The sequence below is a fragment of the Orbicella franksi genome, chromosome 13, assembly GCF_964199315.1.
Source record: "Orbicella franksi chromosome 13, jaOrbFran1.1, whole genome shotgun sequence".
Classification (NCBI taxonomy): domain Eukaryota; kingdom Metazoa; phylum Cnidaria; class Anthozoa; order Scleractinia; family Merulinidae; genus Orbicella; species Orbicella franksi.
Window position 1 is genome coordinate 13,928,506 of NC_138157.1, and position 22,568 is coordinate 13,951,073.

The window sequence follows — 22,568 nt, forward strand, 5'->3', positions numbered from 1 at the left end:
AAATAAAAGACGATATCCCGCCCTATTTCGCAAGATAATTATTACACATATGGGTAATACGACAATTTGTCAACGTAGAACTTCTGTCTTTTACAGACGGAAGCCAGCAGGTTACGGCGCACCATACATGGTTCAAACGTGAATTCGAGCAGGTTTGACCACTCAAGTTAAGCAATTAAAATATCACCCTAAACAAAGATAACTTTAGCTAGGCATTCAACTCAGTCTTGTACTTCAACTTCCTTTAGAGTTTAATTACTTTCAATTTATTAAGGTACAGTTTCTCCACATACCATTGGCTAAATAAAGTCACTGTCTTCATTAATGCGTGCAGCTTAACAAAGTTGACTTTACTAAATCACAGTTCTGCTCGCATATGAAACAGAGCGAAACTGCATCTAGGAATGAGGAGTTGAAAGCGTTTCCACTCATACCTGATGCATACTTGTCCATTTAATTTCTAACATTATTTCTGCTTGTTGTGTTAAAATTCTCATCCTGGAGATAACATCATGTTGCTTGCTTTTATAACAGTCACTTTATGAACGTTGCAAAATGCTGGATGATGTAACAGGATCACCAGACGTGTGCAACATGCTGGGCTCAACGATGTTGCAATATGTTACGGTGAAATGCTGCGTGCGTCTGTCTGGGCCTTTTTGCTCCATACATGGTAAAAAAGAAACGCAAAGGAAGAAGACATGCATAGTAAATCGTCCAACAAATATTGATAAACCTTAAACTCCCTCCCCTTTACAAGGAGGAACTGATGAAGAAAGCAAATTTCAAGAAGTTACATTCAAATTGTAAACGTACGAGCATATTCAGAAATGTAAACGATTTTCGAAAAACAAAAACTATGTTTTAACATGTTAAAAGGGCTTAAGTCAGTTTGGTCCTGGCATCTTTACTTTTTTATGACTTTTTTTTCCGCAAAGGAGGGCTGAATACTTTGACAATTCAATAAAACGATTTATTTCCCAAAGGTGTTCAGCTACTATACCGTGGTTTTGTTTGTTACTTTTCTAGCTATTTACACCTTGTTGTCTAATCTACTCATGTAACCTACACCAGTTAACGTCGCAGTTGTCTATGGCAGGAGAGAGAATTAACGGCTGTAAGGAAGCCTAGCTCCAAGACGCAAAATTCTGAGAATTTATATCTATTAATATTCACTACTTTTACATAAAATGAACTTCATTTGTACATGAAATACGTGAATCATTGGCTGATAATGATCAGTACTCGCACAAGTGTACGAAGATAAACGATTCTTGATACCAAATCACAGACAAGCACGAGAACCCTCTGAGACATGATGGACGCCCCGCACCTCTTCAGAACCTGCAATTTCATTGGCTCCCTGTTTCACGCACTTCTATTGGTTCATTGCTTCTGATTTTGCGCTATTGTTTTCTCAGCCAATTCTGAGAGGTGCGTTGCGTCTCAGACATGAAGAGACCGGATATTCAATGTTGCTTAACAGCCCCACTGACTACGAAGCGAAACGCTCCAGCTCAGGTAATTCTCGCAGACACGGACTCGACTTTTATAACGGCTCGTTTCCCTGCAGAGTGCAATTATTTGATCTGTTGAGAGAGTGCAAATCGGATACCAGTCGATAACTATTGTAGATGTGTGCAGAAGTGTAGATTCGGACTCGGCGTCTTGTCACACGTAATACTGGAAGTCTTTTGGAGGCTCTTTGCGCCTAGAGAGGGTTCTTAAAACCATTTTTCTGATCTCGTCCACAAGAAAAACGGAAGACGCAACGCAAACTAATAACAAAATGTCAGTACAGTGAAGAGCCTCCGTGAGAAAGACAGCCTGAAGAGGAGGGAAGTAAATAACTAACATCTGTCCCATCAGAGAACCGCCAACGGCGTAAAGGAACATTCGGTTTGTGAAGAAACCTACTTGGAAGATCGACTTGACCTGTGAAACAACAGCAAGAAAGAATGTGTGATTCAAACACCACTGAAAAGAAATGGATCAAAAGCTAACAACTATTTTTAATTGTTTGACAAAACCAAGATCAGAAGTCATTTTGCAAACATCTGGGCCAGGTTCAGTTGTTCAAAGCTCGATTAAGCTAACCCAGGATTACCGAGAATTTTGATTTCAGTTTTGTAACTTTGGGTGAGGTTTTCTGTTTATATTGTTTGGCCTCCTCTTTTGAGTTTGAATAATCTCAGACTACACAAAATATAAGCAGTGAAAAACCTTTTTATACAAGAAGAATTTATACTTGGCTTAACTTTTCACCCTGGGTCAGCGTTAACCGGCATTCGACCAACCCAGCCCACCGAGTTTTACGCATCTCATGGCGCTAGGCGCAGAGCGCCTCTGTCCCCAGACAAACACTCTAATCGGACTAAGAAGGACTTAGTAAGTAAGGCAACTAGTCTCTTGAGCAATTTAGACAGTTTCTAAGACCAACATTCCCACATTTGGGTTTGAACCTGACCTGTGAACGGCAGCTAAGCGCGTTGAACATGTCAAAGAACACAAAGCACGTGAACGTCATGGTAGTGTCACGTGGAGTGATGATGTTGTCTCGCATCTGGAAAAATATGGAAGGAAGACCAACTAATGGATTAGTATAATACAACGTTATAAAATATTTGTTTCGCCAGGGTTCCAGATACGTTGTACAGGCAAGAAGTCAATATAAAATTCCAACAGGTCAATTGACATGACCTTTACCAAATCATCAGAAGTATCTCTATTATTTACTTAGGTCAGAGACTTTTTTTACTTCAGAAAATAAAATTACCTGGAACACTGATTACAAAGCTTAAAAGGTTGTTAAAAAATAACACAGGGAAAGATTCTTACTCCACCTCTACTTACAGCGACCTTTCTAATACAGTAAGGTAATATTGCTTACCCGGACTACTGGCAAATCTTTCTGAAACCTCCCCACTAAAAATATTCGGTGGTATCTCGTTTTCACAGTTAAAAATCGAAAACGACAGAAAACTATTGTATGTTCTACTCGCACCGAATTTAGCACTCCTTTTTCGTTGCTTTCAAAGATGTGCTGCCACAACCAAATAATTTATTCTCCAATTGCACAGGCCTGAAATCAATCCCAGCAAAACACTTAAAGACTGCACTACCTACAACGCCAACATCGGCCTTTTGCCTGCCAAAATTTAACCTGCTCAAACACGCACCATGTAAGCTGCTTGAGAACCTACCTCTCTCCAGAAGACCCACAGTGTGCCAGTTACTATGAGACTAGCGGACAAGAGAACGTTCATTATAAGGGCCCTAGTGATCATTGGGTTTTTAACGTTTCGCGGGGGTTTATTCATGACATCACGGTCCACGGGTTCCACGCCGAGACTGCAAAAAAAAAGTAGACAAGGGTCACCCGCACAGAAGTTGTGGTAAGGTGTGTGGGTAAGTGTATAGCTGGGTGGGAATCGGCTAACCTTGTGAAGCTGAGGCATATAGGAAAGAGCCAGAGGAGCCAGATGACTCACAACTCCAGTTTCCGTAGCATGAAATGTCCAGGAGTATTGCTACCAGCCCCCCCTTTCCCCCCCACCCCCCAAATTGATGCTAGTCCATCGTAAGTTGCTTTCAGTATTATCTTGCTGGTACCCATTCTCATGGGTATAGGAAGTCACTGGAAAGTAAAGTTTCTAACACAACGGCCCCACGCTTGGACCCTTTGACCGGGTACGGGTTAACTACTACTAATACTCAACGAACTGGTGAAGAAAGTCACTGCGGAGGAAAACCATCTTGCTCCGGAACACAACGACCCTGCCAAAGCTTCTACTCAGAATTTTTGATCTGCAATTCAACGCATTGGCCAAAGAGAGGCCATAGTTGTGATTATGGCCGCATTGGCCATAACCACAACTCTCGTCATTATTTCTGATATCTCACCTCTGAGCGGGAGGTCCATCCATGATGATGTTAATCCATAAAATCTGCATGGCATTCAGAGGATTGGGAAGCTTTAGAAACGTTGATATTGTGATTAAAGAAATCGCTGCAATGCTCCTATACATGGAAAACAGAAAATATCATTTAAGTAGAATCTTGGTATGTTTGTCTATAAAGGAAAAGGCTAAAGCACTTTTCCGATTGGACATGAAAAAGCTATCGTGAAATCTCCAAGAAAAGGGGAGCATGTGATTCTAAACGACACACTAGATATAAAAAAAAAACCCGCCTTAAAATTTTCGAAATACAAGATTTGTATAACGAGAAATTCTACCCATGTTTATGAGGGAATCTCGACCTTTCATCATTACTCCGCTTAGCACATTCTCGCTAGCCTCTTCCAGGCGCTCTGCTAGTTGGGCGCGGCGCGAAAAACAGGAGTGACGGGCAGCGACCCTCTCCGCCTTGTTCGACTCCGCCGTTTTTTCGCGCTGCGTCCCAACTAACCGGACGCCTGAAAGGGGCTAATTTCTCGCCTGATCTATGAACAAGTTGGGAGTCACAGTTTGCAGTTTACTCACGTGCTTAGCTGGAAACGAACAAAGTTCCTGATGTTGTAAAAGATTCCTTTGCCTTCCTCGATGGCAGCCAAGATGGTGGAGAAGTCGTCATTGACTAACACCATGTCTGCTGCCTCCTTGCTCACATCAGTCCCCGCTCGACCCATAGCCACGCCGATATCAGCTCGGCGAAGAGCCACTGCGTCATTTACGCCGTCACCAGTCATCGCCACCACGTGGTCACGCTGCTGTAGAGACTGCAAAACAAAATACGAAAGACTACTAAGAAGAATATTCTAGTTTCAGCTACAGCCGAACGAGGCGTGTTTCTTCCAGAGCGTAACATGGTTGCCACAGACATCACTTTTCAAAATTCCCTGACTTTTCCCTGATAAAACTACAATTTTCCTGGCCCAACTGTGATAAATACAAAATGTCAGATATAGTAGCGGCTTCTAGCCTCAACTTACAGCCGTCCTTTTCCCTCATTCATTAAGACGGATAAGTTTTCAACAAATTTCCCTTCTCCAATAAGGAAAAATTATCGACGAGATCACAGTGACCCCAAATGTTGCTTCTAGCCTTCAATGATATTAAATCACCCGTGTTACATTATTTCAACTTTCCCTGACTTTTCTTCAAATGTCAATCTTGACTCAAAATAGAATTCCCTAACTTTTCCCTGACCTTGAAGAATTTGTTTTCCCTGACCATTTCCTGACCTGTGGCTACCCTGCGTAAAGTTTCCAAAGGTTCAGAAAACTACTATTCAATGAAACTCCTTAAAGTTGAATTTTCACTTCGCCAATCCACGTAGGAAAAAAGATGGCGGATGTACATTTTACCACAAGGCCTTGCGAACCTAACACAGCCTAAAAGGCACAAAGAAAAGCAAATTTTTACAATATATGTCCCTGTACTAAGGACACTGAGTAGCCTAGGTTTGAAGATTGTATAACGTCTCCGTACGTTTTTATGAACGTTGTTAAGGTTTTCGTGCGTTAACAACTATGAGTAAATGTGCCAGTCGCCATCTTTTTTCCTACGAAGGATTGGTACATGTCATATCAACTGACGGAAGTAGTTGTTCATACTAGGAATGTGGTCGAGATAAAAAAAAAACAGAGTAAATGAAAACAAAGGAGCAAAGAGTTCTAGCAAGACGTACCTTAACAATAGCTACTTTATGTCTGGGACTCACTCGATAAAACACCGACGCCTGTTGAGAAAACAGCAGAGTGAGTGATGGCTCACCTACATCGCATGTTAGACAATGTAATGAAAGGAAAGTGGACGTTTTACAAGCATTTACAAGAGGTTTGTGCTTTCTGAGCTCCATAGGAAGCTAAAAAAATACTACTTGTACAAGGTTTAGGACAGCCCAAAATAACGGCGCAAATGGGAAGATCAGAACACAACAGGCTACGTACCACAATATACGGTCAAAGTAGACCCTTTACCTGATGTATGGCGTCTCCTAATTGAAAACTGTCCATTGCTTCTAGCTCTTCTCCCGACAAAGTTAACCTTCCCTTGACATGAATTCCCAGGATTTCCGCTGTAAATGACGGAGAAAACAAACTCTAGTTTGTATACTGTAGAATCCCACTTTAAAGCCCTGAATGGAGGCTAGAAAGTGATACACTAATGACAAATTTCTTACGCAGTTGTTGCCGATTTGGCTCGCAGAGAACGAAAGGTAAGGTAAAGCATACATTTATACACGATCTAAAAATATAACAGCAACGCTGATGTGGTAATGTCTAAAAAATTAAAAATATATATCGATAAGACTATCTAACAGACTACGGAGAACCAACAGAGAGACGCCAAACGTTGTATATAGTTAGCTAAGACTCTACCAAGAGGTCATGGCGCACTTCACTGTAACGTACACCTTATTTTCAACAAAGATTGTTTGGTGTATAAACGTCGCCTTAACTGACGTTTGCTGAATTAACAGTTCCTATAAGTGGGACCCTGTGTAAATCAACGCTACCAGGTTTCTGAGAGTGAGTTCGACCTTGTTTGTGAACCTGCTTAGCTAAACATGTTGAGTTTACCAATAGTAAGTGCAGTCTCCCGCGCGTCTCCTGTCAGCATCTTGACCTCCACCCCACTCTCTAACAGCGTATGGACAGCCTCACGCACACCGGGTCTGGGGGGGTCAAGTAGACCCATTACACCCAGGAATGACAGCTGCTGCAAGTCGGTTCCCATGGCCAGGGCTATCACTGTCAAAAACAAAAATACGGATTAGTTTGTTCCATTCTGTCAACGTTTATCATAGGGGTTAGCAATCCCAAATCAAAGTTATAGACTTTGGTATAAGCACACTGGAAAGACGTCTCCTTCTTTTGCTCAGGTGGACTGGGAAGTGCATCTGGAATGTTCACACTACATTAAGTCTTGTTGATAACACTGAAGCACTACAAAATATTTAACTTGTCATTTGCATTTGTTCGAATGGCTCACCAAAGTACTGAAAGGGTCGTAAAAAAATGCAGAAGTACTACAAACTTACTTAACTCCTGATTTCAGATATATTCTTCAACAATGTAAATAGCCTATTGGTGTGTACCTCTAAGTCCTTTGGATGACATGGCAGCAACAGCATCACTAAACGTCTCCAAATCCTTAGCAACAAGTGGGACAACAGAACCGTGCCTGCAGTATGATGTGCACTGCTGTAACACCTTCTCAGGTGCCCCCTTCACATAATACACCTCTGAATTGTCCTGCAAGAGATATACAACCTGTGAGTGCCATACCTATGTATGTTCAAAACATCACATGTTTACCTCACTTCAAAGGAAAAAAAATCCCCACAAATGAAAAGGGCAGTTTTACCTCAAAATGTGTTATTTTGATATGCGCAGTATCATCTCACTAATTGGCATGAATTTCCCAAACACTCTCAACCGGAAATCTGATTGTCTTTGACTGTTCTATCGACGAACAGTCAGCCATTGAGGTCCATGTTTAATACAATGTGGATTAACAACTGGGCTTGCACTAAAGTAGGTTCCTGGAGCAATTGCCTTTCAGTTTACTTACCTGTTTTCTATATCTTACAGCCATCCACTTCTTCTCTGAGCTGAAAGAAATTTCATCCGTACGTGTGTACATGTTTCTTGGGTCATCAATACCAAGCTGTTAAAGGAACAACATACAGTTTCTTGACAACAATCATTTTTCTTCCATGCAAAAGCATACAATAGTTGCACTGAATAAACTATATTCACAGGTCAGTATAAAACATACTACTTCCTGTGCACCTTGTCCCTTTGTGATTTAGCCTATTATCTCTAGGTGTGTGATGTCTTGTTATAAAAAAACTCACTGGCATTATAACATAGCTAACGACGCCAGGCAATCATATCCAATAATTCAAAAGTGATAGTATGAGCAGATTGCTTCCACTGGCAATGCTATAAAACAAATATTGGTTCATCCACTTGGGAGGTCTGGAGAGCACTCAAGAAGCTATTGCCTCAGGAAACTTGTTAACTTCTTTAATACTCTCCAAACTTCCTGTGTGCACCATAACTTGATAGTGCATGTTGAAGCAAGAACCAATATGTTGTATTGCAAATTGTTACCTTGAGTGCAACAGCTATAAGGGCACCTTCTGTTGGCTGGCCAAATAGAGAGCCATCTTGAATGTGTGCATTGTTGCATAGATAACCAACCTGCAACCATCATGTCAAGTTAAACATCGGGCAATGGCTATGTTGTAGCAGTTACAAAACAAAACAAATAAACACAAAAACTGGGGACTCCTTACCTCGATAACTTTAGTTATAGACAAGTTGCTGTTTGGCGTTAGAGTTTGGCCTGCAATGGTTACATGACCACACCCATTGTAACCCACCCCAGAAACCTGCAAAATATGGAGAACATGACTCAGTTGTAAATTCTCCTGCCTTTAGAGCACTAAGTATAAGAAACAACCACTAGGAACAACAGTTACCTCTGCATAGTGTCCATCAGCACTGAATATCTGTGTCGCTGTCATCTCATTCTTGGTCAGTGTGCCAGTCTTATCAGAACAAATCACACTAGCACACCCGAGAGTCTCCACAATGGGAAGCTTTTTGACAATGGCATTTCTTCTGGCCATTCTCATCACACCAAGTGCTAGAGTTACAGTGACCACTATGGGAAGACCCTCTGGGATGGCAGCTACTGCCAAGCTGTGAAAGAAAAATCATGACAAAATTGTTAAAAATTATCATTTACTGGGGTTCTGCAACAATTAATTTCATTTTTTCAGAGAAACAGCCACTAAGGTAACAGCATGTCTTAAACACATGCTTTTGATCATTTGTGCCATGCCATAATTGATAATAATTGTCACAAATGGCCAAAGATCAATTCTCTATTTCTTACCTGACTCCAATGGTGAACATCTCTAGAATAGCTCTCTTTTGTAGCCATCCCAAAAGAATAATAAGTCCTTTGAGAAAAAAGACCACAAAGATACTTGTTAGTACAAGGTTCTGATGGGGAAAGACTTGTAAATGAGCCTTATTCTCAGAACTGTCATTAAATTTTGATTCACCGATAACCTTGATCTTCACACCCGTAACAAATTTGTTACTTAATATGTTAATAGTATCAATTACAGGCAAGTTCACAAGTAACATCAAGGGTCCATCAAACATACTCAGTCATAACAGGTGTTACAGGTTACAGCCCTTATTGTCCGCCCTGATTCTGATGTTGACCCATTTCATTGATTGAAATTGAACCTAATTTTGCTGATGATAAACCTTTGGCTTTGCTTGAAGACATCCTAACCAGCTTGAAGAAACGTCTTTAAGACTAACAGAACAAGCACCCACCTATGATACAAAGGGAATAAAAAGATAACTGTTTTCCTAAGATGTCCATGCTTTTTTGAAGAGGAGTCTTCGGAGGCTGAAATAAAACAAGATTTAAATTTACATTTAATGTTTAAATCTGCTACTTCCCCATCAATCACAAAATTGCAGTCAATCTCTACATCTAACTAAAGATAAAGCATCACTTTACACAAAACAATCACTAACTAGTTTGTTTGTTTGTTAAGTAAAGTGAAAAAATGATAATCAAAAGCTCACTGATTAGAAGTTTGAACTGTTTGCTGTTTCTATGATAAGTGGTTCTACTTTGATGCCAACGAAAGTACATGTAAAATGAAAAAAGCAGCTTCTCAACAATATTAATTCTACTGGAGATCACAATACAGTGCTTTCACCTGCATGTGCAAAGTTCTGGAAAAATGTTAACAAAACATAAAATTTTGCCACTGGTTTGCAAAAATAAGGTGCTCAAAAAACTGGTGGTTAGTCCTTCTTACCAATTGCTCCTTAATAACTTGATGATATACTACATACCTCTTCTGCTTTCATCATTTTAAAAACTTCACCAAATTCTGAATTTTCACCAGTACCGGTGACAACACCCTGGAAAAGAAGAAGTTGTATCGCACTAACTCAGTAAATGTCATACATAAATAATGACAAATACGGTAAAAACTATTTATAAGGTGATCAATGAAACAAGATGTTTATTTTTTGGTTAAATTCCTTGTCCTATAACAATTAATAAATTGTGAAGGTGAATTAATCAACATGACACGAGCGTGGGACAAAGAAAAATTCTGAGTCCCCGACAGGAATCGAACCCATGACCTCCCGAACACCGGGCGGGCGCTCTATCCACTGAGCTACAAGAACTCATGGAGAGCAAGGTCATTTAACTGAGTTCATGGGTTCGATTCCTGTCGGGGACTCAGAATTTTTCTTTGTCCCACGCTCGTGTCATGTTGATTAATTCACCTTCACATTTCATTACCGAGCTTAAATTTCACCATCTTTATTAACTTATCACTACTCACGATGAATTCGACAGCGTTGATCCTAGCAGTATGCAGGACACCTATCATATATGAACTCAGTTAAATGACCTTGCTCTCCATGAGTTCTTGTAGCTCAGTGGATAGAGCGCCCGCCCGGTGTTTGGGAGGTCATGGGTTCAATTCCTGTCGGGGACTCAGAATTTTTCTTTGTCCCACGCTTGTGTCATGTTGATTAATTCACCTTCACATTTCATTACCGAGCTTAAATTTCACCATCTTTATTAACTTATCACTACTCACGATGAATTCGACAGCGTTGATCCTAGCAGTATGCAGGACACTTATCATATATGAACTCAGTTAAATGACCTTGCTCTCCATGAGTTCTTGTAGCTCAGTGGATAGAGCGCCCGCCCGGTGTTCGGGAGGTCATGGGTTCGATTCCTGTCGGGGACTCAGAATTTTTCTTTGTCCCACGCTCGTGTCATGTTGATTAATTCACCTTCACATTTCATTACCGAGCTTAAAATTCACCATCTTTATTAACTTATCACTACTCACGATGAATTCGACAGCATTGATCCTAGCAGTATGCAGGACACCTATCATATATGAACTCAGTTAAATGACCTTGCTCTCCATGAGTTCTTGTAGCTCAGTGGATAGAGCGCCCGCCCGGTGTTCGGGAGGTCATGGGTTCGATTCCTGTCGGGGACTCAGAATTTTTCTTTGTCCCACGCTCATGTCATGTTGATTAATTCACCTTCACATTTCATTACCGAGCTTAAAATTCACCATCTTTATTAACTTATCAATTAATAAATTGTTGTCATAATAACGTTGCTTTTTAGATGTTTATAGAAGGCTAAGAGTTACTAAAATTTTGAAAACCAAAACATTTTTGACCGTACAGTCATCATCAGTGGCACATGATGGAAAACTACATACGACATGGTTTTGTTCAATTAATAAGTTATTCCTGAGGGGAACAGTCTTGCAATGAAAGAATGTACTTGTTTGTTTATGACCATATGGTCAAAAATGTGTTGGTTTTTAAAATTTTTAATTAGTAACTTTTAGCCTTTTATAAACAATTAATAAATTATTTCTCAACTTAAAACCTATTAATTATACAGTGCATTATTAAGGTTGTCTCATTGCACAACTGTCTGATTACTCCTGATTTATCACAGGCGACAAACACAGTTTGAGATGACTTAGGACACGCCCCTTAAAGTAACAACAAACAGAAGTTGTTTGCCAAAACATTTTTAAGATAAAATCCTATAAGTCAAGAAATCATATGGGAGTCAAACGAACAATACAAGAAAAAACAGATATCTTGATGGAATATGTTTAAACGCTTTTATTATTACTTCCACATTGTGGTTCTTAATACATAAGCCAGGACTGGAGCCTGGGGGAGGGGGAGTGCATGTGGTACTTCCGTAAATTTCGGATACGTGTGTGCCACAAAGGGTCTTAAACCCTGACCCTATTTAAAGGATGAAGCAAATGTATTAATATCCTAATTAAGCCCAAAATTGAAAAATGATAACTTAGGTACCCTATCTAAGGATCACACCAGGAACGTTAACGCAATGCCAACAGGGGCAAAAGGATGCCCTATTTAAGGATCAAGGACCTCAAAAACCTTATCCTATCCCACAGCAAATACCTATATAGCCCATATATGTGACTACCCCCCCCCCCCACCACCCCCACCAAGTGCAACATAACAGTACAGCATCAAAGTGAAGCTTACAATAAAAGCTCTCATTTGTGGAATGAATGATCACTGAATAGAGTCTTATTCAAAGGTGTAAATTTAAGACCAACATTAAACTTTTTCATCAATATATGTACAATGTTACACAGTGAAAGAGCTGCATATATTTAATCACACACCTTGCCACGGCCACAACGGACTAAAGTACCCATGAAAGCAATGTTTCTTCTTTGTGAGATCCCTCCACTTGATTTGGATGGAGGAATCATATCAGTTGTTTTACTTGCTGGTTCAGTCTCACCAGTAAAACTTGATTCATCTATTTTCAAATCTATAGCCTAAAAAAAAACAGACTTTTATTGACAAACAAACAATTGGACGATAATATATCTATCTAGATAATTTATTTATTTATTTATTAAAAATTAATTATTAACAACTGATTGACCATGTTGTATAACACATGACCCATGTGATAAGGAAGCAGTCTTTATACCTCGATTAGCCTTAAATCTGCTGGAACTCTATCTCCTACTGAAATGGTGACTAGATCTCCAGGGACCAAACTGCGAGCCAAAAAATCTGCTACCTGGCCTTCACGAATACTGAAGAAGGAAAAAAGTCAAGAATGCCATGAATATCTTGTCCACCTTACACAGAGTGACATGTATTGCTTGTACATGTATAACATTAATTACAGTCACTGATGTCTCTCAAAATAGCCAGTGGTGGAGATTGGGGAAGTGCCAAAGGGTAAGGGATGTACAAATAGCTAAAGGCTGGTTGCTGGCTAATTTCACCACCTGAAAGAGGACTTAGATCTGGCTGAAATTTCCCACAGAACAAAGATTTGATTAAATCATTGTCAGAGAAGCCGGCTGGGCTTGTTAATGAGCTGGCCTAGTGTTTTCCGGGCTACATCCCTGGAGGACCGAAAATGTTTGGCCTTCCCTTATCCCCTTTGCTCTTTCTAAACAGCTCCAGACGTTACATGATCATGATATTTTATTGTGAACAATGTAAATTAAACACAAATCCACTTGAGCCTTTTTACCAGTGACAGCCAGGTGGGACAAGTTTCTTGATGGCTTCCACTGACTTGTCAGAACGGTATTCCTGCAAGCATAGAAAACAAACAGTAAAAAAATACGCAAAACAAAGGAATTTGAATGTACAAAAGTCCATCATTTTCAGCTCTAAATCCAACACAACGCAGCTGAAACCGTGACGTAACCAGCTCTTGTAGGCAACCATTTTTCCAAAATACCAAAATTTGCCCAGTCAAATCACTAATAGCTGGGACCTTTTGTTCCTGACAACCTCTCATAGTTGACTGCAACAAAAGTTAAGACTCTGTGATCTGATCTCAATATATGGACCAATGGGGTAAAAGATGGCTTACAGCTCTGATATGAAGATACAGTTTGTTTTCAGTCGTGAAAATTTTACATCTCTCATATCTAATGTTTATGGATTGAGAGAATATTGGTTCACAGTTGAAAATATTTGCACCAGATGCCCTGAAATCATTTCAAATTACTATACTATCGGTACTTAATATATTCTTGACTAAAACCTTTCAGAGTTTACAGAGTATTTGCGCATAGATCAAACCTCTGGGAAGACTAGTAACACCCAAGGGCTCTAAGATTACACCCCATACAGTCTAAACTATGTCTTGCACAAGTTACCACTCGCTATATTACAGGCCTTGGGACCATGTAACGTCAAGTAACAATTTTGAAGTTGTAACATATCTACTAGAAGTCAAGAAAAGCATTTAAATACAGTAATTAAAAGTAACCATACCTGAACAAATGCTACTGTAACAACAATTATTATGGCCTGAAATATAAACCATTCAGAACAATGAATATATGAAAACATTATGGAAATTTGACTGTATGTTACCATTGAAAGCTAATTACTAACAGTGAACAAAAATTGAGCAGTGACATTAGAATGCCTTTTCATTAAATTCCAATATTACGCCATTTTACTATTAGGTATTAGGTCAAGAAAACGTGCAAAAATGAGCCCCTATTGCATTGCAGAGTTGTACATTGTTTTCTTAGCATGCACTGCAGTGGCCATATGTCAATCATTTGTTTATTTCAGGACTGTGCCTACATATACTTTTGATATTGTGCACACGGCACACATCCCACAAGGCCTGGATTAAAAGCCACGTCCACAGGAGTTGAAACTGGGTTAGTACTTTATGTAAGACTACGTATAATGTCCCGAGAATATGGCTGAAGCTTTAGTATACCCCGTAAACCTTGTATACCAATAAACCATTGTATTCCATTGTAAACCTTGTTTACCCTTGTATACCAATGTAAACCCTTGTACACCTCTGTAAACCCCTGTATACCCTTGTCAACCCCAGTTGGATCATCGGCAGCCGTTTGTCTCAGGAGACCATGGTGTAGCGTTATGTCGATGCAGAGCATTGTCTTGAGTGGCTATAAAACAAGGCTGTAAACCCTCGTAAACCCTTGTATACCCCTGTAAACTCCTGTAACCCCTTGTATACCCCTGTAAAACCCCGTATACAACTTGTATACCCCTGTAAGCCCCTGTAACCCTTCCTATACCCCTGTAAACCCTTCTATACCCCTGTAACCCCTTGTATACCCCTGTAAACCCCCTGTATACCCAAGTAAACCCTTATACACCTCTGTAAATCCCTGTATACCCCTGTAAACCCTGGTAACCTCTTGTATACCCCTGTAAACCCTTGTATGCCCCTGTAAACCCCTGTACACCAATGTAAACCATTGAATACCCCTGGAAACTCTTGTATACTCCTGTAAACTCCTGTATACCCGTGTAAGCCCTTGTTTACCTCTATAAACCCATGTATACCCCTGTAATCCATTGTATACCCCTGTAAACCCCTGTATACCCTTGTATACCCCTGTTAACCCTTGTATACCAATCTAAATCCCTGTATACCCCTGTAAACCCCTTGTATACTCCTTTAAACCCTTGTATACCTTTGTATACACCTGTAAACCCTTGTATACTCCTGTGAAACCTTGTATGGCCATGTAAACCCTTGTATACCCCTTTATACCCCTGTAAACCCTTGTATACCTTTGTATACGCCTGTAAACCCTTGTATACTCCTGTGAAACCCTGCATACCCCTGTAAACCCTTGTATACCCCTGTAAATCCCTGTATACCCATGTAAACCCTTGCATACCCCTGTAAATCCCTGTATACCCCTGTAAACTCTTGTATACCCCTTGTATACAGGCGTATACAAAGGTATACAAGGGTTTACAGGGATATAAAGGGGTTCACGGGGGTATACAAGGGTTCAGAGTGGTATACAGGGCTCGACAGGGGTATACAAGGGTTTACAGGGGTATACAAGAGTATACAAGGGTTTACAAGGGTATACAGGGGTTTACAGGGGGTATACAAGGGTTTACAGGGGTATACTAGGGTTTACAAGGGTATACAGGAGTTTGCAGTGGTGTACAAGAGTTTAGAGGGGTATACAAGGGTCTACAGGGGTATACAAGGGTTTACAGGGGTATACAGGATTTCACAGGAGTATACAAGGGTTTACAGGCATATACAAAGATATACAAGGGTTTACAGGGATATAAAGGGGTTTACAGGGGTATACAAGGGTTTACAGGGGTATACAGGGATTGACAGGGGTATACAAGGGTTTACAGGGGTATACAAGAGTATACAAGGATTTACAGGGGTATACAGGAGTTAACAGGGGTAGACAAGGGGTTACAGGGGTCTACAGGAATTGACAGGGGTATACAAGGGTTTACAGGGGTATACAGGGATTGACAGAGGTATACAAGGGTTTACAGGGGTATACAAGAGTATACAAGGGTTAACAGGGGTATACAGGGATTTACAGGGGTATACAAGGGTATGCAAGGGTTACAGGGGTATACAGGGGTGTACAAGGGTAAACAAAGGTTTACAGGAGTATACAAGGGTTTACAGGGGTATAGAAGGGTTTACAAGGGTATACAGGGGTTTGCAGGGGTGTGCAAGGGTTTACAGGGGTATACAAGGCTAAACAAAGGTTTACAGGGGTATACTAGAGCTACAGCCATATTCTCGGGACATTATAAGTAGTCTTACATAAAGTACTAACCCAAAACTGACTCCACCACCAAAATGAAAGTGAAATTTTCCAAGAACACTTAAAGATATTGTAGTGCCCAACATATTGTCTGCCTTTTTTCTGAGATTCAAGACTTATCATCTTTGGAAAATGCTTGGTTTACCCCTGGTGTTCTTTTTGAATTCCACTGTAGACCTTGCTGAGATGTTCCTTTTCCACATAATCCTACTTTGGGCAAAAGACCTTTGTATTAAGTAGGCACCATCCTTACCACTGCCCCAATACTTACCACTGTTATACTGACAGCATCATCATACTGACCCATAGCTACACTAACCAGTCCTGACGCCAGCAGTAACACAATCATAGGCTCTTTAAACTGGAAAAAAAATAGCCCAAAATGTTATCAGAGAAAAAGAACGTCTGTCAAAATTTATGATCCTTAGTGTTTTTAATTTTGTCAAAGCTCACCATTAACCATATACTCCAGATCTGTCAGGGCTGAGTGGCTGGGTCCCCAGTTGGGGAGGGCGGGGAGGTACTCTCTTATATAGGCTATGTAGGTAAATTGTATGTGCAGCCCTAAAGGGTACGGTTTTCAGCTATTTTGGTAATAAATAGGGTATCGATTTTGGTCATGTTAGTCATAAATAGGGTATGATTTTGCACTCTAGTCTTGAATAGGGTAGGTTTTTAGAATAAACTACTTTTTCATTATTGATAGGACCATATCAACAAAAGCCATTCACAAATTACGTTTACAGCAATTTAACATTCGTCTGAACTAGGGACTAATTATAAGGAAGGTCTGAAACAGGGTATTGAATGTTTGGTCAGGTCATAAATAGGGTAGGGAAAATCGCACATATTGGTCATAAACAGGGTAAAGGTTTTGAGAAGTGGGCCGCACACCCCCACCCAGTTTTTTTCTGCGAGTAGCCACCACGGGTTGGGCCCTAGAAGTGCCCAGGTACCACAGGCGACCAACTTTTGCCTTTGGGCAACTGGAAAATCTTACTTTTTTAACATAAGTTTAAATGCTGGGTGCCCAGGTTTTCACAATTAGGAACCTTTGGGCTCCTTGTTATTTTTCTCAGACCACAGCCTTGACTGTAGTGCTAAAAACAATGTTATTTACTTATGAATGTTTCACTGACCAGTACACAACTGACAGCTCGTAGTGTTTTTCTCTTTAAAATCAGGAAGACACAGGGCAAGGTTTTTTAGAAGAGAACAGATTGAACAATACAAGGGTGAGGTAAGTCCTTTCCTTGCATGCTGCCCTTAGCTTTTAGCATTCATGTTTGCAGGAATATACACTCATTGGACCCTAGAGAAATGTCTGGCTACAAGCAGTGTACAACTTCCAAAAGCATAGTTAGTAGAGGAGACTAACTATGTCCAAAAGTGATAAGTACAATGATCATGTTTACTATTGTTTACTGCTACGCAAGACAAGGCCTTGAGGTAAGAACAGCCTTTTTAAGCCATCTTGATCAGTGTCTTGAACTGAACTACTTTGTAAAGAAAATAACCAGTTACTGGGAATTTTCTGTACAAATTAACTCCGCTCAACATAACTGATGGCCTGTCAGATGGCCTCCTCCAAGGTTCTGGAAAAATGATAGTATTATTATATAATATTTTTTATTAGCATTTCACATATCAATGATAATTAACAATTATGTTAACTGTCACATTATTTTGTAACAACCTACTTTATATTGTTTTATACCTCAGGCTTGTTTTATAAAATGTATTTTGTGAATTGCAATGTAAGAATACATGTGCCATGACCTGGTTGCACTGGGCCTATTGTTCAAATTATAATACACTTGACTTGTCCAGGATTAGTACTGACCAGGTCTTTAGCCAGATGGGCATCCTCTGAGGCATCCTGTGGATGGCCACTTATTAAAGAAAATTGTTTTTTCATATACATACATTGCCTTATAAATTGTTCATTTGAGCAAGTCCTATAGGACATTTTGGACACCCACTTTTCAAATCCTGGCTACAAGCCTGCTACTGACATGAATTCAGTTTGAACTTTGCAGTGAGGATTTCTCTTCATATTTTCTACCTTCCAGTTTCGAGGTTGAATGGTTTCAAACTCCAGGAAAATCTTTATCTAACAATGAAAGCCACTTTAATTCATTAAAGTGCCTATGAAGTAAAAAAATAATTCCTCCTTATTTGAAAGGCTTTTCAAAGTACAGAAGAATGGCATTTTCCTTTTTGGAATATCTTTTTTCGTTTTAGAGATATTCATGTTTTTGTATTATGCAAGAGGAAAGTGATGACATCATAGGTGGTTCCTCTAAAACAGCACAACACTCAAACGAGAATAACTCTAGAAATATTAAAGCAGTGTTCTTCAAACTTGGCACCAGCAATGCACATCACAAACGAAACAGAAAGACACCTACTATGCTGTTACCAAGGCAACACTCTTGGCTCCAGTCTCTTTCTGTGAAAAACCAAATACCATATCCCCATTTGCAACCTTTTTAAGTGGGACAGAGGGTCTTACTTGGAACACACATGGTTCCCATATTGTCTTGACTCTCCCCATTAGCTTGTTGGGAGTGGATGATCCTTGTTTAAGATAAAATCTGGGAATTTTAGTCTTAATTAAAACAGAACCAGCAGCATAACTATTGTTATGGCAATGGCACAACGGGTGTCATTATCTTTCTTTTTTGACGTACATTTCTTGTGCCAAGTTTAAAGAACACTGCTTTAATATTTCTAGAGTTATTCTCGATTGAGTGTTGTGCCGTTTTAGTGGAACCACCTATGACGTCATCACTTTCCCTGCAAAAACATAAATCTCTCTCAAACAAAAAAAGATATTCCAAAAAGAAAAATACCATTCTTCTGTACTCTGAAAAGCCTTTCAAATAAGCAGCAATTATTTTTTAGTTCATAGGCACTTTAAGAAATTAAGCTGATTTAAAGGCTTGATAAATTTCTAATTAAAAGCTAGGCGTGGATTAGCTGTTAGTAATTATCTATCGAACAAGCTACCCTTACACCTCAGATTGAAAGATCCAGGTGAAAGCCCCTTGGAAGAGTAACTGCACTGTGTTCTTGGGAAATGCACGTCACTCTCACAGTGCCACTCTCCCCTCAGGTGTATGTGCACATGTACCACACCATTTAATACTAGAGGGTAACCCTCAGATGAATTAACGCCCCAGGAGAAAGCTAGTGGAACTTATTCTAGTTACTTCATGCTACAGAAACTGCTCTGGTGCCTATAGGCAGTAGGTGCAAGGTGTAGTTCCAGAAAATATCCATACCTTCCCCACAGAAGGGATTTTTTTTTCCAGATCCCCACCCCACTCCTCTGGAAATTAAAATTAAGCTTTATACATTTCTTTACATTTTTGGGGTTTAGAGAGCCTCCCATCCCTCACCCCCCAGGAAATTCCAATCCCTTTTGTGGGTGGAATATGGATATTTTCTGGAACTGCATGATATAGACTTGAAACTTGTGAATCACAGCTTTGAAACGTTAGTTCCAAACACATGCTACACTTTTTGGGGGCATTAAGGAAAATATGGACTTACTTCCAAGAAACTAGCTCACTTCCTGCAGAAAGTGAACTCTCTTGTTGTTAAAGGATTCAATTGTTATTTCTAAAATACATATAATATATTCAAAGAGCCCAATAGATATATCGACCAGCTACAAAACCTGTTAAGATTGTATATAATGGAAATAGTGTCAAGGAACACAAATTCACTTATTTGAAGAGATTTGGATGCCATTATAGCTTGTAGAAGAGCCACTTAAAGGCATGGGAAAGTGTTTTACAGCATGCAATGTTGACACTATGTTGTATTATAAAGGCAGGCTGGAGATATTTACCTTTCTGCTGAAAGAATATTTCCAATGTTTGTTTTTGCTAAATGTTTAAATAAGACTAAAGCAAAAAATACACAACCCAGTAGTGTACCAGAACTGTTTTCCCCACCTCACAAATTCTGCAGTCAAAATACCAAAAAAATGAACACAATTTTTTTACTTCTGCCAATGTTAACACAAACACAAAAAAGTTAACAGAAAATGTAAATCAAAGTTATTTAATTTGACATTTTACTGAGAATTGGGCCCTCTTCTTACCACAAAGAGATAAGATAAGGAAAAAAAATTAAACCTAGTTTTAATTACTTATTGGCTTCAATATTGCAAACCTAGAGGGTTTTCATGTGCTGGTTCTCTACTTCTATGGTGTATTGTTATTAACAATGCAAAGAATCTCCCAAAATGACCAGTATTCAGTAAATGCAATTTAAATTGCTTCAATAGGAAAACAGCTGATTGTGTTGCTTTATTATGATGTAAATCATTGTAGTCATAAGATGGGTTATTCCAGTTTAAACATTATATAAAAAACCTAAAAAATATATAACAAACATGGAGGTAAGTAAAATAAAACTTTTAACACTTATTTGCTTGACTACCATCTTGCCTTTCAAAAGATCAATAATGACAATTCATTTTTCGAGAAGAAAGACAACAAAATGTCTCCATTTACCAACTGAAATTTTCACTGTTGCTATGACTCCATGAATGCAAAGATGGTATGTTTTGTTGTTCCTGCATTCGCATTGAAAGAAAAAAAAAGGCAAGCAAGGATTTGAAATCCACAGCATTCATGAATTTAATATATTATACTAAGGCCAGAGAACTAAACCATTAATCATACCCTTCACCTATCTTAATTTAATGCTTTTCTAATTTAACTTACATAGCAGGCTGCAAAATAAGGAATAATTCACAAGTGACAAATATTCTTCTAACATCTTCAAATGAAGGGAAAAAGACCTTGGTCCAACTCAACAGCCATTAGCTTGGTAAACATTGGTAGCGTTTGTAAACTCACACGCAAAAATAGTGTAGCACACTCATCAAAATAAGGAAAAAATTGAATTTTCAAGTTTTGCTGTAGCCATAAGAATGTACTTATTTTTATTTTATAGTTGGTTGTTAAGTCCTAAATCTAAGCTTCTGTACAAGTACATACATGTATAAACCAGCCTCAACAAGAATAGTATGCAAAGAGGTTCTCTATTTCCACATAACTATAACCCTGTTGCAATCACACCCTCAGTTTTCATTCATTCTTACTTAGCAGAATATATTGGCAAAGTGGGATTAGAATTTCGCCCCAACCTGTTTAAATAAATGCATAATGATGACTATATATATAAATAACTATATATATATAAACGCTGGAAATGCTTCCCAGTAGCCGACAAAGATGTTAAATGAAAATTCTTCAGTGAATTAAATTAAGAAAGGTTAGTTAAAATAAGCTACAAAAATTATAGATCCACTCCAGTCTCGGATGACAACAGATGACAAGTCAAAATTTCAAGTTAAGCTTACATGACCCTTGTGAATAGCAAATACTAAAAATTTGTTATTCCCTCAATACAACCTACTGCACAGAAAATGGTGTGATATAAATGCATGGTCAACAATTTAAACTCAAGATCATAAAGCAAGCTTATCAAACCAGGGAATGGCTGACAGGATGATTTTTGCCCAACCAAAATAAATGAATATTTCCACCGTGGCGAAATAATTACGTATTAGCGTCAGACTGCACTTCTAACCTGGTCAATATATTTTCTCCAGAGCGGCGTATCCTCTACCACATCAAATTCGTTTAAACCGTGAAGCTTTCTTCGTCTTTCAACTTCATCGTTTGCCAAACCGCGTTCGGGATCACTCCGAAATTGTTTTAAAACTTCGGACACAGACAGCGAGGAAGCCCTCCCCGACGATATAACGGTGGACATCATTCCAGACCCTCTTCCTTCCTCAGGGCATTCTTCTTGCTCAAGCTGAATGTAGTTGCTCATTATCGAGCCAGAGTGTTAAATATTTCGCCATAATTTCACTCTCATATTGGTTCAAAAAACAGAAACTTATTAGTGGATAAGTGGCCGCCACAAAACAGGAACTGTGATTACCCAACATGCAACGAGGGACTAAGTCCGAGCAGCCTTCGGAAACTGGGTCGGCAGTTTGAAAGACTTCCGGTACGTGTTATTTCCGGTTTTCATTTCCGGAAATTTCCACCATTTTGCGAAATCTCCGGAACAGAGGACCGAAAATTTCTGTTCAATTTGACTTTCTTTCCAGAATTTTCAGCTGAATGGTTCACTTTTCGTAATTTAACCATTTGTGGATTTTCTGGAAACTTTTCTAGGAAATTTCTTTATCATTTCTCCCCTTCGAATGGAAAGTGCACCCGAACAACCTTTTGCACTGGAAATTTCCAGTAGAGCATTTTCCGGAATGTCGAAAATTTTGTCCAGGAAATTTCCATTTGCTTTTGCCCTAAGCATTTCTAGAATTTTGGGTTGAATGGTTCCTATTTCATAAATTCAACAGTTGTCAG

At 39.3% G+C, this 22,568-nt stretch overlaps 1 protein-coding gene across 1 annotated transcript; it reads right to left on the reverse strand.

Moving 5' to 3' along the window:
- Positions 1-78: 78 nt before the first annotated feature.
- Positions 79-22,079, reverse strand: LOC145466776 (calcium-transporting ATPase type 2C member 1-like). Its single transcript, XM_081450488.1, has 22 exons — positions 21,778-22,079; positions 16,436-16,525; positions 13,847-13,882; positions 13,092-13,153; positions 12,534-12,642; positions 12,217-12,375; positions 9,845-9,913; positions 9,311-9,386; positions 8,856-8,922; positions 8,437-8,659; positions 8,251-8,346; positions 8,066-8,155; positions 7,521-7,616; positions 7,045-7,201; positions 6,527-6,697; positions 5,924-6,021; positions 5,632-5,682; positions 4,485-4,720; positions 3,904-4,020; positions 3,204-3,351; positions 2,468-2,563; positions 79-1,935 (listed from the first exon to the last, which is right to left on the reverse strand). Exons 1-22 carry the CDS (start codon positions 22,024-22,026, stop codon positions 1,672-1,674), a joined length of 2,760 nt encoding a protein of 919 aa, XP_081306614.1. The 5' UTR covers positions 22,027-22,079; the 3' UTR covers positions 79-1,671.
- Positions 22,080-22,568: the final 489 nt, after the last annotated feature.